Source organism: Mya arenaria, chromosome 4, assembly GCF_026914265.1.
Source record: "Mya arenaria isolate MELC-2E11 chromosome 4, ASM2691426v1".
Lineage (NCBI taxonomy): Eukaryota > Metazoa > Mollusca > Bivalvia > Myida > Myidae > Mya > Mya arenaria.
The window spans coordinates 64432912-64450540 of NC_069125.1; the positions used below are offsets into that span (position 1 = coordinate 64432912).

At 34.8% G+C, this 17629-nt stretch overlaps 1 protein-coding gene and 1 non-coding gene across 7 annotated transcripts in view; one reads left to right on the forward strand and one right to left on the reverse strand.

Annotated features, from left to right (window-relative positions):
• Positions 1-13727, reverse strand: part of LOC128231476 (dentin sialophosphoprotein-like) — a 29154-nt gene extending 15427 nt beyond the window's left edge. Inside the window, exons 1-4 of one of the 6 annotated variants that reach the window (XM_052944351.1) lie at positions 13652-13710; positions 10673-10752; positions 3323-3647; positions 1526-1665 (exon numbers count right to left, since the gene is read on the reverse strand). In XM_052944351.1, the coding sequence (XP_052800311.1) occupies positions 1526-1665; positions 3323-3557 (375 nt within the window). In that variant the 5' untranslated portion in view covers positions 3558-3647; positions 10673-10752; positions 13652-13710. The other 5 variants (XM_052944354.1, XM_052944352.1, XM_052944355.1 and 2 more) reach the window with 5 other exon arrangements.
• Positions 13728-13822: 95 nt separating this feature from the next.
• Positions 13823-13894, forward strand: Trnaq-uug (transfer RNA glutamine (anticodon UUG)). The gene has a single exon. It is a non-coding gene; the product is annotated as a tRNA-Gln (tRNA).
• Positions 13895-17629: the final 3735 nt, after the last annotated feature.

The window sequence follows — 17629 nt, forward strand, 5'->3', positions numbered from 1 at the left end:
ACTGTAAGGTTTAAACATGTTGAAAAGAAACCTTACCTAAATCATGTATTTGTATAATCCCATCATTTCATCCATTATCCAGCGGTTTAACCATCATTATATGTTTGTTGTAGTCTTAAATCTATAGTCAAGTACCCATTATATGCTTTCAATTGCACCAATTTCATGATGACACATAATCAGCTGATAAAACCTCATTGTCACATTTTACACACAGCATTTACAATACAACCCAAACAGTATTAATGAAGTATTTGTGTTGAAACAAAATCGAATATATTTGCACTGAAATAACAAAGAAGCTCTAAAAGAACTACCTCATTGATCGATGTATGACCTGCTAGCTATACTTGGTCAATAAATTCAGGGGATCTCACTCCTCCATCACAATCAATACAGACAAGGGAGGCAATTTAAAGCTCCCTATGAATCATGGAATCATCAAAGCCTCATGGATTAACTGTATATCATCCTGTCACTGATTTCGATATTGAGGCTCTCAAAGTTGATTCATCAAGATCTGATAATATTTTATTACTAAAAACAATTATTATTGCCAATGATGTTCAGACAGGTTAATCTTTAAATAGATATTATTAGAGCGTCACGAAGTGTGTCACAATTATGGTCATGCAACTCATATATCATCAGCGAAAGCTATGTATAAACTGTTTCACTAGTATAGAAAAAAACCCAATCCCCTTCGCTTGATATCAGAAAAACATATCATTTGTAATATAAATTTGAGCATAGCTCTGTTCCTCAAAAAGAATAACTTTCCTCAGTTGTTTTTGTTCTTCGGACTTCAGCAGTAAAGTTGAAGATTGAAGCAACCACAAAGTTGATTTCCTTATTTACAAAAGGATGAAAAAAAGCCTTCTTTATTACAAGCAGGAAGCAGTGGGAAGGCAGATAGCAGCAAGGTGAAAAACCAGGACCAAGAAAGCATCTGGAGGACATGCAGGCTCTCCATGTTCCTCATTGAGATCTCACATTCAAGAAGCACCTGTTTTATTTTAGCAATTGATGTTACAGATTTTCTTCCATGTTTGCATGCGCAGGTTTTTGTATAACATGTTTGTATACACCATACAGTTAAATATGGTGATGAATGTTGACACATTAACAAGAAGAGCAACAATACAAGCGTAATTTAATTAATCATGGTTAGTTGGACATAACAATTTCTCATATGATATTTTTCTGTATAGGGTTTCCAAATGAAGTTATTTTGTTTTTGATTCAAACAGCAGTATTATAGTTCACATTGTAAAGAAACTTATTAAGTCATTAGTAAACAGAAATTTTGCACAAATGGTAAATTCAGGATAGATTCTTATTTTTTGTGCGTTCATGCAGTATGAACGCTCGGCCTTAATTTTGTAAATCAAAAGAAGCACGCTAGAACTTCTTGGAAATTTTGAAAAAATGCAGCTGAGTATTCATACTGAATGAATGTTTGTATTGCTGGCACAAGCTCCCAAAAATCACCATCCCCAGGGCTATCAACTACCTTGACCTTTACCTTGATAATGTCGTCATCGCTTCGGGGCGGGGGCTTGCGTCGGAACTTAGGTCGGAAGAAACGGTCATAGATTTTGTAGAGAACGTATGTACCAATTCCAAAACTGATGCCGAGTACACACAACACCCCTGCGGCTTTCACTGAAAATGTACACAGGCAGTTTAATAAATATGAACAAAATTCCAGTTGTCTGAAAATGTGCACAGAGAGTAGCTCATATTTATAAAAAAATATTGGTATTACATGTATATATAATGTGGTTGAGTAAGTTGAACCAGTTGAGCGATCATAATCTTATGTCTTATGTTTTTATAAACTACCTTAAGGCTATAAAAATATGAGAGTAAATATATCTTTGTCATTTTCATGCCTGGTTAAAACCATACATAACAATGCATGTACATGTAGTTCATGCATTGGTAGAGAAATTTGTACAAATATGTGGGGTATAAATTTGTACAGTACAAAGATTAGTTTCTGAGGGAGAACATTAATACCCACCTGTGGATTCATCAAGAGATATATATTCACTTGTATTATTTAAGTAAGGTGGCATTTTATAAATTCCAAAAAAATCTTTGATGTAACTTAAATATTTCTATATTTCCTCCAACTTTTTCTTGTCAGTAAATGTAGTGATTTTCATGAAAGTAGCCACGATAAACAAACTAAACATCTTAAATAGATAGTCCAATTTCAATTTTCTTAGAATCCCCAACAAGTCATGTACGTTAGGTAACATGTGCTGGTTATATCAAAAGTTTATTGGCTCAATGGAAACACATGGCCTTTGGAACAAGCAACAGGCTGTAGGAATATTTATAATTCCTTGAGATCAATCTTTAAAGTAAATAAATGCACATTCACATATAACAAGAAGCCTTGGATTGCAAAAAAATCAGTATACACATCTGTAACAAGAAACAGCAATATTTCCAGTTAAAATAGATTCTCTGATTGAGCAACAACCTGTTCCACATGTACACCATTCACAGCAAACTAAGGTATATGCAATAGTACTTACAGAATTCCAAACTGGAATCAAGAAACATTTCACAGAAAACACTTCCATGACCTGATTTATGCAATCTGCATTTCATAAAGTGGAATTTTGTTAGGAAACATGCCAATATAGAACAACAACATAGCTACAAGTATTGCTCTTAGCTTCAGTCCCATGGATCCACTTTATGAGACTTAATTCACAGTATCTGGTATATTATACCTCATAATTGATTATCACAGAATACTCATGTCATTTACAGGAATCCATGTTAATAAACAGCTACCATGAAAGCATTTTCACACATTTATAATACACATGTCCCCATGTTCTATTGTGAAACATGCACAGCAGTACAGACTTTGAAGCATGAATCATACATTACAGAACATGCCGAGGTTGCTTCAATCAGGTGAACTTCTATTGATCAGGCTTGTAATAGAACTTCGTGAGCAACAGCTCCATGATTTGTATATGTGTTGGTGACTCAGAACTGAACAAATGATTTTCCATGTTTTATTAACTGAATGAGTTATACAACAGAGAGGGAATCCACTTTATGCAGAAAGAACAAGAGTACATGTGTTAATGTGTTACAGTGCAGAGAATAGGATGTCACAGAATACATGAACACGTCACAAAGTACAACATACATTTCATAGCATACAAAATAAACTGAATATAAGATAAATAAAACAGATATGGTTGGATATGGCACAAGACAGAAATAAAGGATAGCAAATACTACAAGCTTTAATGCAAAGCCATGCTGTGACAATACCAGTCTTTCTTACCATTGTCAATGTCAATGCGGACATGCGTGGAACAAGGCAAGGAAAGCTGTATGACGAGCCTCTGGTCCGCAGATCCCGGGGTGTTCAAGCACCGCCAGATATCGTGACACGCATCACCCAAGCTCTCCCAGGATGCCGGGCTCGGGGAAACATTTACCCACTTCCCAACACAACTACAGGGGCAGTAACCCTTTAAAATGGGCTTTTCCATCCCAGACTGGTTACCTTTTGCCATAAATGTTCACTGACAGACACACACCTTTGAAAACCAGTCTATGAGTGGTCATCATTAAAACCACTATCACAACGCACAACCAAGGTCACACTGAAAAGCAAACGGACACATAAGAGTACAACCATCAAAAAGACCCTTTTGCTTCAGAAACACCAGTTCTCTAAAATAACAAAACAAGAGTGATACTTTACTTAATGATATTCTATAATACATACAGTAAATTGCTCCGTACCTCCATTTATCCAGCACAACAGTTTCTGTCGTATTTTCCATCATAAACAATAAACATTAGATAAGTTTGCTCAACATTTCCTTGAAAGTATACATAATGCTATGTAATAAATTTAAATATTTTTATATACTGCTGACTTGTATTTCCCATTAGGTAAGCAATTGCACTTCAACAAAAATTAAACTGTCAAAACACCAACCAAATGATATTAACTGAAAATAGTGAAAGTATCAGCTTCTTTATAATTATGGAAAGTGGATAGACCAGGAAAAGGTTTATATTTTACCTTTAAAGGTCATACTTCAATTAAAAAACCCTTCTTATCTGACAATTTGGACATGCATATTCCCCCCTATCTGTGTTAGGACAAGCATGGATTCAAGATATACTGCACGTACAGCTGGATCATACTGCCCAGTACTCACGTGCTACGCTGTCAAAATCCAAACAAGCTTTCTAATATTAAACAAATGCAACCTCTTATTTAAACAAGACGTAAAACAGCTCATTGACTTTTTGTTGACAGACGAACATACAAATATTTGCGTTCTAAAAACCTTGTTCTTGGAGACATACACAGACAAACGTTTTAAATGTCTGGCCCGATTTCAATTCCATGCAAGTGTAATTTGTACAAATATATGACACAGTTTTCTACCAAATTTTCAAGACTTTGAAAAGTATAAAATATTATTCTCATTCAGAAAATTAAAAAAAAGAAGTTTGTTTTGATATGACTTCTATTTGTACCATTTCTCACACTCTTGGCACAAGACTCTTATTCAAACCATCAATGTAAACACTAGCCTTATAAGAAGATGTAGATTCTTGCAACATATTAATATGATATCACTCCAATGTCACCTTTAAATCTGGCTTTCACGATTTTTTTTTATCTTAAAGCAGTCAGGATTTAAAATCTTATATCAGTTTATTTTTACTTGATATGCCTAAGTAGGTGTAACAGGTACACATGAATTGCAAGATTTAAATCCCGATCTTGTGCTGGATCTTTATAATCATGCTGCTAGATGGAAAAAACATGTTATAATTTCATCAGTATCTGTTATTGAGTGTAGATTTCGTTGACACTGAAGGCAAGGCTGGATCTTTATAATCATGCTGCTAGATGGAAAAAACATGTTATAATTTCATCAGTATCTGTTATTGAGTGTAGATTTCATTGTCACTGAAGGCAAGGCTCAAAGGCCTAACCTACATAATTGTGTTGAGTCTCTTGACCTACGGGCAGCATTATAATCCTTGCATGAAATTTGGAGAAAAGTATGAACAATTAAAAAGTAAAACATCAAATGTTGAAGTATAGTTGTTATGCCTTTTCAAGGTCGTTCACGCAAACCACACATTGTTCGTAAACCATACAATGTTTCGGTCAAGGGATATAATCCAATCGTGGTCCACTCTTACATGTGTGGCCGGTGCACTCTTACATGTGTGGCCGGTGCACTCATACATGTGTGGCCGGTGCACTCTTACATGTGTGGCCGGTGCACTCTTACATGTGTGGCCGGTGCACTCTTACATGTGTGGTCGGTGCACTCTTACATGTGTGGCCGGTGCACTCATACATGTGTGGCCGGTGCACTCTTACATGTGTGGCCGGTGCACTCATACATGTGTGGCCGGTGCACTCTTACATGTGTGGCCGGTGCACTCATACATGTGTGGCCGGTGCACTCTTACATGTGTGGCCGGTGCACTCTTACATGTGTGGCCGGTGCACTCTTACATGTGTGGCCGGTGCACTCATACATGTGTGGCCGGTGCACTCTTACATGTGTGGCCGGTGCACTCTTACATGTGTGGCCGGTGCACTCTTACATGTGTGGTGGCTGTACAATGTACATGATGGAAGTTCACTTCATTATCAATTAACAATATTCATTTTTTTTGCATAAGTTCATTGAAAAGTAAATCTACATGTTTGATCATGACTATTGAAATCATATCAAACTATATGACCAAGAGTAAAACCTTAGAGAAATGTTGTTTGGATAATGAAGATGTGCAACAGGGGTTTTGTTTCTTAATGCACTTAGTAAAATCAGAGTTATGACCCTTGAATTAGCAAAGATTTGCCTTCATGGGCTTGTGTCCATCAAAACACCCAAACTATTTCACCTCGAGTGATGAAACTTGATGCTTAGGTAATACAGTTGTACATCTGGGGTTATGTTTGTTGTTGCACATAGTAAACCAAGAGTTATGGCCCTTAAGTAAGCAAACTTGGCATTTTTGGACTTGTGCTGCTCAAAACTACAAATCATTTTACATAGAGTCATATATCCTTGGAGGACAGTTGTTCAGGTGAAGAAGTTGTGCACCTTTTGTTTCCTGCTGCACAAGTACAACAAGAGTTTGGCCTGTGAATTAGCAGAAATTTGCATTTTTTAGCTCGTTGAACTTTTTTGTAACTCATAACTTCAAAATTATAAGTCATATACTTATGAGATCTTTCAGGAAAGGTATTTGATAGTATTAATTTGTGGCACTCATAATTCTGATGCACATTCATGTAGAATGGACAAAATAATGGCCCTTGCTTAAGTGACAAATGCTGCATACGGGGGCATCTGTGTCCTACATGTATGGACACACACATATCTAGTTGAACTTGAAATGTAAGAGATATATAATGAACACGATAATTATGTCAATAGCAAATATTTTCAGCAAACAATGTACCCTTAACAGTGATAACAATCAAGAAGACCATGAAGATACATTACATACTGCCCATCATAGAATATGATCTAATAATATTAAAATGGAGACCTTACATAAGTTTCCTCCACTACATGTACATGGGTATTCCATCTTATACAAAAATCCATTGAATGGTATCGAATCTTCCATCACAGAGCTGCAAACATTCACTATACAGTTATTCCCACTGTATTCTGAACCTTTACTTAGCCATATTGGAAATCAAAGTAGGAAATCATCCTATTCATTAGTCCGTTGTTAACTCAAGATAGGAGTTGTTTCTTTAATTCTCTCTGAAAGGCAGCATTTGTGCACACTCAGCAGGAACACTGACAATGCCAGGAAATTAATTGCTATAACAGATTTGGAATGCATGGGTAATCAGACTAGGAAGCTTGAGTGTTGTTTACCATGTGCATCATCTTGCATACTTTTAAATGTTATATCATAAATATTATAATAAAGCTTAATAAATAATGACAATTAAGCATCCACAAAATCACTTAAATGAAAAAGTTACGTTCATAAAACATTTTGAAGTAATTATATTGAATACACAAAAGTATGAACCGAGCCAGGCAAACTGTTGCCAGCATTCATCTATTTGTCTACGTTCATAACAATCATTAGTCAGAGATATCGACCTTGCTTCACACATGTATGCGTATATTGTCACTGGTAACATGTACACTATGTTTCATATGAATATCTCTGACACTTTTTAATGATGGCTATGTTGCCGACTTCTAGAGTTAGGTTATACTGCAGCTAAAGATCAACCAGAAAACCCAAAAAGCAAAAACACTTAAAAGACTAATACATACAATAATTTGTTTGAGCATGGAATGAGGTAAGACAATAAATGGATGAGCAGCATTAACTGCTTCTGTAGTAGAAGTACCATTAATTACAAAGGTACATAGCAATAACAAAAAAATAAACATTACACAACCTTCTGTTTCTATATTTTTTCTGCTCCCACAACATGATGATCATTAAGATTCTGTCAAGATAAGATACCCGCTATGATAAAACAACAATAATATGTGTACAAAAATGTCGCATAGTATACAATGTACCAAAATAAAAATTATACATTAGTAACATGAACAAAAGATGAGGCAAGAAAACTTTGGTATCGATTAAAAAACTAGAGCTATGCCGAATGTGATTAATACCCCCAATAGCCACTCTTATAGGAAATGGCAGTGAAATATTTAGAAGTCCTACCTAAATTGACAATGCTGAGGATTCAGTACTGGTTCTTGTTCCCAGCACTTCCTTTCATTGTGCTTTTAAATACCAATGTATTAATTTCAATTAAATTCAATCCATTAGTTTTCAAGTTAAACTGATCCAGACAATATAAAGTAACAAAGGACAATTACACTCAAATAGAGTTATGTTTCTTGTATACTGCACTTCCTCACATTGTGCTTAACCATTGTTTGAAGTTTAATTAAATTCCAATAAGTAGTTTTCAGGTTATGCTCTGGATAAGGAAAATTGCAATGGACCATCCTATTAAAAGACATCAAGGTGACTCAAATATAAACCCCTAAAACTCCGTCAGGAATATAAAAAACAACAACAAGGGGTTAATGTGGAAATCATATTAAAGTCAGTTTTTTCCTTTTGATAAATGCGATTTTGCAGTAGGATGAATGTTTATAGAGCAAAAAGAATATGCTGCTGATCCATATTCACACTGGTCAGACAAAGTTTTTGACCCAGGATGATCCATTTTCATACTGGTCCAAAACATCCAGCTGAGAAATATACTGACTAATTAATGGATGCAACTTTTTTCTAGATTTGACCTACTTCCTGGTGACATACTTTTGGACCCGGAAATTATCCATATTCACACTGGACTTGTATTACACTGATATATATAAATATTCTGACCAAGTTTCATGAAGATCAGATAAAAATGTTTGTATTTATGACCCCAAAAATTACTTTCACGTCAATTTGTTTAATCTACATATATTCAGCATACATATATACATACATGTATAAAAAATATCTATGATGTTACTCCCAATTCATATTACAGGTAACGTTAACATACTCCCAAATTCTCAATACTCATCCAGTATATTCCAAAAATCTAAACAATATCATCCAAGAAAGCAACTGATAAGCCCTTAGGCAGGTGCACATTCTTCCATATTTCCAGTCTAAACACACCCAGCCTTTGCACAAACCTACTAGGAGCAAGTTTTCCAGTTCCTTCGGTTATTACCTGGTGTTATCAATCATTATCATTGAGAAAATATCAAAGAGAAACACGTCATTCAAGGTTGATTTTCTGGGGAAGAGCAGGTGGGTGGAAACAGCCGAGAAGCCGCCATTGTTCTTATAATGTAGATGTCATTAATAAGGATATTATTACTAATATATTTTTTTACAGTTTCAAAAAGAACATTAATGTTATTAAACTGTAACACAAAGCTCCATGCTCTATTTTGTAAATACATTCAAACGCCATTAATTTAAACTGTGGTCATGGGGGCCCAGATAAAAAGTCCAGATAAAAGATCATTTGGATTAACAACTATCAGAAAATGCAGCATTTGCAAATTATTGGTGACTTTAAATATCAATACTAATGAATACTTAAAAAACTGACAACAAAACCACACGTAATGCAAGACTCATATTTAAGGGTAACTTAACCATGCATCAAGTCTTTGTTGGAAAGCTTCACTAATGCTCTTAAAAATAGTGGACTTCAAAGACAAAATTTGAGCATATATCAACATTTGTGGAAGGTTTCCAGCCGTCAGTATCTTAGTTTTAACACTCCTAATGATTGCCACTCTTAATTTCGTGCATTTTACACAAACATGAGCGACAGCGCCAGTCCCTTTAAACTTAAAAAAACCTTTAAATATTGTCCAAATACGCTTAGTGAGTTTAAAATATGTTATGGTGTCATAATTTTACCAATATACACCAAGTAACTTCGTAGAGTATTGTCATGTCACGTTAGCGCCCCTATTATGTTGGCCCAGCATTTGCAGGATACTGCAAGCTTATGCACCAGTCATTTGTAGCCATGCCCCCCCCCCCAGGTCCAGGGAATAGCGGGGACTTTGACATTCGGTCCAGCCAATCATGGGCAAAGCCCCCGCCCTGCGGGGCCGAACTGCTCGTGAACCCCCCGCCAAAAGCCCCCACACCTAAGGGCCTCTAGGTAAGGCCCTTTCCCCTCTATATTTGGCGGGAAGACAAGACCACCGCATTCACCCGGCACTGGAAGGTAAAAACATGGCCCATTTCCCCAGCTATCCCAGGTATACCCCCGGACCTGGGGGGGGGGGGGGGGGGGGGGGGCGTGATTACAGTTGACAAGTTGACTGGTGCACTACTATCCGGCCGACAGTCTTTAAGTGCCTTCTGTTGTGATTGAGGTATGGCCAAGGTTAAAAGTATTGCATGATTACGAGCATAAGGAAATAAGCCATTTTGATCATGTTTGTATAATGTGGAAACTCCCCTGCACTGATGGGTAAAAAAACAAACAGTCATGTGATACTCAACATTATTATAATAGTATAATACAGTAGAGTATTAAGATTTACCTTTAGTGAATGTATACTTTTAAGTAGTGATGGGCAATCGGCTGATTTTCATAATCCATTAATCGGACAGACTTAATTAATGGATTAACCAATAATTATAAGAAAATTTAAAAGAATACATCTTGTGTCATTTTGCAACCTCTTAGGTAGTATGTTCTGGTAAATAAAATCAAACTTAATGCATGGTTTAAGAATAAAATGAAATAAAGAAGTAAAATATTTAAGAAGTTTGTAACTTCTTCCAATTGACAACAAGCACATTTATGTTTGATTGTCAACAAAAAAAACAAAAAACAGCAACAACATTATTTGATTAATTATTGTATACCAACAAAACATTGTCGCTGACTGTTGACTTCAGCTCGCAGCAGCAATTAATGGACTACTGCCTCAATACTTTAAAGGAGACTCAAAAACAGCTTCCATTTATACAAAAAAAACCACCTCAAAACATGTTCAAATTGGGTTATGTTATTCCTTAATTTGAAATCAATAAATCAAACAGCAAAATTGTGAGAGTCACATAACTGGTAAAATATTTCAAGGCATATCAATGGCCAACCTACCTGGTAGTGACAAGGCAGTCTTGGCTGTAGATAACAACTTCTTTCTAATTCTTTGACACAGTCTGCATGCCCCCATCATACTGTAAACAAATTATGATCCTGTGACTTTACATTTCAAATCCTCGATTCATAACCATGTTTTCATGTTAACACTATCAAATTAGTTCATTCTTTTTGAGTGAGACTGCTATACTGATAAATTGTACCTAAACTCCCTACAGTAGAGGAAATAAACATAAATATCATTGCAACAGATAATACAGATTGACATGAAGATATGAATGAGGTTACCATAACACTTATCTTTTAATTCAATAAAATAAGTACTTAGAAAATCATCCCTTTGTTTGGATATTACCCTCAGGCATGATCTACTACTTTAAAGGTTCAGTGTTATTTGACAGAAAGAGATACATGTTTATTTTGATTACTTGGCAAAAGGTAAAGTCAGCTTTATAGTAACATAAACAATGGTCGCAATTAGCACAAGCTCGCAAGCTCTGCACTGGTTGCAAGAATTCCAGCTTGTTCATCCAAAAGCTTGATTCTAAAGACTGATTTCTTCAACAAGGCTAAAAATTGTAAGATCACGAACCAAAAAGAAAATTTTACTAGCAAAATCAAACAAAATTCACTTAAACTCTCCAATAAAGCTCTAAAATCCATATTGTAACATCTCATTTCATCAAAACAATCATATGACACATGTGTTGATATGGTTTTATGAGGAGTCTTTTCTGTCAAAATGAATGTAACTAAGACGTTTCACCCTGCACTAGTCTGTATGAGAGTCTTTGATACTAACAAAATTCAAGGAAGTCCTTAATTGCTCACCGTTTCTCAACTTTTATTCTCTAGCTGGATAACCAACAGTAAGAGGCAACAAATAATTAGCACACAAAATTGATTGTTCACAAATATTAAGTTTTCAGAAAAATGTTTTCATAGGAGGTCCTAACAACACCCATTCAAGACTGATAAAAAACAGTAACAAGTAAAACAACAAAGCTATAGAACAAACAAGGAACTACCAAAGTGCAAATTACTGTAACAACATATTGTAAGACATTTTCAAAAGGTATACATATAGAGCAACAGATGTCCATTGATAAACAATCCATCATTGAATTTAATAGGATTACAGAAGGCTTTAGTATAAACTTCATTTTGTTATAAAAACATGGAGTCAATATCTGTGCCACATTTATTTTGCCTTCATGCATTTGTTTCATTTTAATAGGATTATATTCATGAGTAAATGCTAGGAAAAGAATCAGAAACAAAAGTAATCCTAGTTCCAGAACATAAATCACTATGTAATACATTGAATGTTCACCCACTGTAGATGCATTAAGCAAATAAATCATAATACTGTTTCACCTTTTGTCTTCTGACCGCTTTACGATCGCAGCCGTTCTTATTAAAAACGCTGCAGAACTCGATGCGAATCTCATTTGAATTAAGCTTGTATCAATGACTATCTGAATCCGCTATGCGGCTCAAGAACCCGCTTAGGAATTGTGACATCGCGTAAAAATATTGCCAGAAAAGACGTCGCGAAAATGTGTGACATTTCTACGTAATCAGACTTTTGAACAGGTCTTTTTTTTTTTGGGGGGGGGGGGGGGGGGTGTCGCCGGGTCCAGACCGATTGAGGTTCCAAAGTTTTAGAAGCCCTGCTATGTATGTAACCTAAAGTTTTTTGTAAAAAACATATCTTTAACAAAAGTCAAAACAGAAATGACAAGTGATTGAATGGATTTACGGCATATTTTAAATATAAAAACATTAATTCTGGTTTGCAAATCTAGTTTCACTTTGGATCTTCAAGTTTTGCAGTAAATATAATCATAGTTTTTCTTTGGATGAGATTTTGATTGGCTGTTCTATCTTGCTTATGAAATTGCTCGGGGAAAATGTCTATGCGGTTATTTCTTTCAATCATTGTTTGTCGCGACTATCTGTTGACTTCATTTGGGTTATTCCATAAATTAAAATAGCTGAATTTTAGTTTTGTAACATAAGAAATTCCCACATGTCAAACAGTTCCCTTCACATGCATATTGAAAATTTAAACTGTTATTTGTCTTTAAACTTTATCTATGGTACACTTGAATGTCTGAGAGATCATAGCCGATGTTGAGAAATTTGCTACATGGGCATGCTTGCTCATTGAAATGATTCCTTTAAATTCATTGTTTTTTTATTTATTTTTATAACTTTGACACTACTATTCAAATACACATATGCTACCCTTATTACAGCTATGGGCTCATGTTTACAAATTACAAATTCATGGATAAGCAGCCTTATCTGACCCTAAAATTTGGTGTGTAGTCGGAAGTAACAATAATGCATGTATAGGGAACTTTTTTTTCAACATTTGGATTTTCACTTTGTTCTCTAATTATCTAATTACCAAGTTGACTGATTCATACCAATGTAAAATATACTCTTCAATTGTAATTCCACGATATTTAACACTGCATTGTTAAATAAAAACACAAAAGTTACACATAAATTATTTTTAGCAAATACCTTTCTCTTATTACACTTAGTGTTTCATGAAAGACGAATTCATATCGATCTGTCAACAAAGCATCGCCATTTTTTTAATCATTTAGCAGGTGCCATTTATCTTTCCGCTCAATATACTTAGTGCTGGGATCTATCATTCTTGGCTAGGAAAACAACAAAAATGTTAACGCACATTATTGTGGCTCAGTCATGTAATTATAATATAATAATTATATGCAGATGCTTTCAATGCTTAGCTTTAACCTATCCATACGAACAGGAAACAAAACTACAGAACTTACTTTGGACAAACCATGTAATCTGAATATAATATTATTATTTATTATCTCTGACATGATGTTTAACGTCACAATATATAAATGTTACAAAGAAGTGTTTCTTTAAAGAAAACTAAAGAGAGACAAAAACTACACATTAAAAATAAATTAATAACAGTTTTACCTGATAAAAAATCATCATTTATCAGTTTATTTGTCAAACTGAAATTATGATAAATTTTCATCACAATCACTCCAACGCTTGACTCATTAGTAAATCAACCACCATAAAGACACGGAGTAGATTGCACTTAGAAGCTTTATATACATAAATAAGTTTCCCGCCAAAAGGGACGGTTCTATGGTGTAATGGTTAGCACTCTGGACTTTGAATCCAGCGATCCGAGTTCAAATCTCGGTAGAACCTCGGAATTTTCCACCTCTTTTTTTATGACATTTTGCTGTGCAACACAAACAGTCTATTGGTGACCCTCGAAGTTTAAGTATTGGTAAGCTGTGCATCTCCATTTTATTGCACTGGTGTCACATTAGGTGCAAATTTCCTGTGTATTTTCTTATTGGCTCAGGGCCATATAAGGTTGATACTTATGGTGTAGCTCATCTCAATGTCTCACAAATACATATAAACAATACGCATAGCTAATGTGTTAATAAGAAACAAATAAGAGTGATAAGCTTTTAAATAGTTATAGATCTATAACATATATATATTTAAATCCACTTTAAATGCATGGTCACCATTGTTATTTCCAAATTGTGAAGCATCACGGTTAAATCAAATAAACAGGTTTTTAGCTCGACTATTCGAAGAATAAGGAGGGCTATACTACTCGCCCCAGAATCGGCGTTGGTGTCCGGTTAAAGCTTTAGGGCAAGTTGGGATTTTCACTTATAACTCCAATACCCTTCATTTTATTGACTTAAAACTTCACTCAGTTTTATCCTTAATACAAGTTATGGCCCCTGATTGACTTAGGTTAAAGTTTTAGGGCAGGTTAAAGTTTTAGGGCAAGTTGAGATTTTCACTTAGATGTCCAATACCCTTAATTTAATTGACTTAATACTTCACACAGTTGTTCAGGGCCATCACATAATGAGGTTAGATAACTCCATATTATCTTTTATACAAATTATGGACCCTGATTGACTATGGAACAAAGGTTAAAGTTTTAGGGCAGGTTGGGATATTTATTGATAACATTTATTCCCTTCATTCAATTGACTTAATACTTCACACAATTGTTCAGGACCATCACACAATGAGGTTACATAACTCCATTATTATCCTTATTAGGTTAAAATTTTAGGGCAGGTTTAAGTCTTAGGGCAAGTTGGGATTTTAATAAAAAAACTTCTATTCCCTTCATTCAATACACTTAATACTTCGCAGAATTATTGACTAACATCTTACAACAAGGAACATAACTCCATTTTAACCCTAAATACATATTATGGCCCTTGAATGATTTTTTTTAATTTTTCTTTTAATTTGTTTTGAAGTGCACATTTTTATATTCTTAACCACATTTTCATAAAGGGAAAACAAGTTATTTGAATGACTTGCTTCATTGTTCGGGCGGGCTGGTGGGAGGGCAGCGTCAAAGTCACCTTATGTATTGAATAATTTTAGCTAGGTTTGACCTGAAGATACCAAACTTGGTATATATGAAGAATTAATGGAGACCTTTTATGGGAATGCGTTTGAGGCCCCTAGGATCAAGGTCAAGGTTACTATTTATAGAAAATGGGTTGGTATTGAATAAGTTAGGGTCTACATATTGTGACCAGACTTGGTATATAGGAAGAGTTTATAGAGACCTTTCCTGAGATTGTGTTTTGGGCCCCGAGAGTTATGGTCTAGGTCAAGGTCACTGTTGCTATAAATAGAAAAATGGTTAGTACTGAATTACTCAAGTAAGGGTTGACATAGTGTGACCAAACTTGGTATTTAGGACAAGTTTATGCAGAGCTTTCATGGATTGCCTTTTGGCCCCCTTGGGTTAAAGTCACTGTTACTAAAAATAAATTACTGTTTCAATTATGGTTGACATACTGTGATCAAACTTGATATGTAGGAAGAGTTTATGGAGGACTTCCATGGGATTGTGTTTGGGGCCCTTAGAATCAAGGTCACTGCATGTTACAAAAAATAGAAGAAAGCAGTTGAAACTGAATCTCTTCTGCCAATCATTAAAAACCTGGTTTTGTCACATTGCGATTCTTGTTCACTTTTTAATTTGATTGTTTTATTGCTTTTGACAGGCACATATTACATCGTTATTGTATTCACTTCTAAGTCAAATCAGCGTAGTCGAGTGCGCTGTCTTACGACAGCTCTTGTTATATATGCTATTACTCTTATTCTAAGGTATTATAATAATAATATTATTTGAAAAAAGCAACAGATACTAAAAGACAAGATGTATCATTCATTACTATATTACACATTTAGCACTGCACAGCATGACACTCAGATTGGAGATCAAAAAAATAAAAACATAAAATATTTAAAATCAATACGCAATAAGTTGTGTACTATACACAGATTTTAGGTGTGGGTGTGGAAGGGGGTGGGAGTCACTTATAGAAGGCTTAAACTAGGTCTTTAAGTATATGTAATCTGCATTTGTATATATATTGTAAGTCTCTAGTTGATTGTCTAATGGGCCTTGAACCATTTACCTCTAAATAGGGTCTTTGTTGAATATCTGGTCCCTGGGCATGGTAGTGTACAACTTGCTGCATCATGATGACTCCCTGTACCTGATCTTCTCTTCCAGAAGACACTGAATACTGTTGAACAGGAACATACCATCCATGCCATTGCATGATTGTTTTTACCATACATAAAACATTATTATTTCACAGTATTCAGGATACATGTATTTTGAACTTACTTTTTGTAACAGTTGCGCATAAAATGTAGACTATCTCTTGTTCTTGACCTTGAACTAACACATTCTAATACACATCACATTATGTAATTTTCATTGTGTAGTTTTTTTTGTTTTTATTTTTCATATTAATAATTCAAATAGTGCTTGTGAACATCAAATGGTACCTACTCAATTTGATTGCAAGTTTCACACATCAGTATTTACTTGTTAAGTCTCAAACTTTCATAGTTAGTTGTCATCTCTTGTTGAAGCTGTTTTAAAAGAAACATTCTCTTGTTTAATAACAGTGACCTTGACCTTAAAGGGACTGTACACCTGTAACGAATCTCAGGACAATTATTTAATAGAATGTGTTACACTTTGATATCATAATGTGTTACACTTTTGATATCATATTTGTAAAAAAAAGTACCAAAATGTAAAAAAAAAATTGTGTCCGAGACTGGATTCGAACCCGTGTCACCAAAATTGCAGTCCAGCGTCGTATCCACTGAGCTATGACGGCTTACTCTAATTGGGTGACATAATTAAGCTATACACCTTACTCTGTAATATCACGTGATAACACCGACTAGCCAATCATGCATAAGGAATGAATTCTACTAGGCAGACATACCCAGTAATCTTTAATGGAAAAATACGAAATAACTGCTATTAAAACTTAAATAAATTGTAAACTATGTGGTACTTCAGTTAGTAAGTTTAAAAAAGTACCAAAATGTAAAAAAAAAATTGTGTCCGGGACTGGATTCGAACCCGTGTCGCCAAAATTGCAGTCCAGCGTCGTATCCACTGAGCTATGACGGCTTACTCTAATTGGGTGACATAATTAAGGTATACACCTTACTCTGTAATATCACGTGATAACACCGACTAGCCAATCATGCATAAGGAATGAATTCTACTAGGCAGACATACCCAGTAATCTTTAATGGAAAAATACGAAATAACTGCTATTAAAACTTAAATAAATTGTAAACTATGTGGTACTTCAGTTAGTAAGTTTCAATGCATTGTACACATTAATACCAAGTTTATGACAGTTTTCGACAATTTTCTTTTTTTCTTGCAAATTGATCATCTGGTGCACAGTTGCTTTAACATTGACCATGGCAAGCATTTGATAAATAGATAATAAAATGTTATAAACATTATACTTATATACAAACATATAACTTTTGATTTAAAACACTGTTGTGCCCTTTGTACAGAAAGAAGGTACCAATCAGAAAGCATTTTTCTAT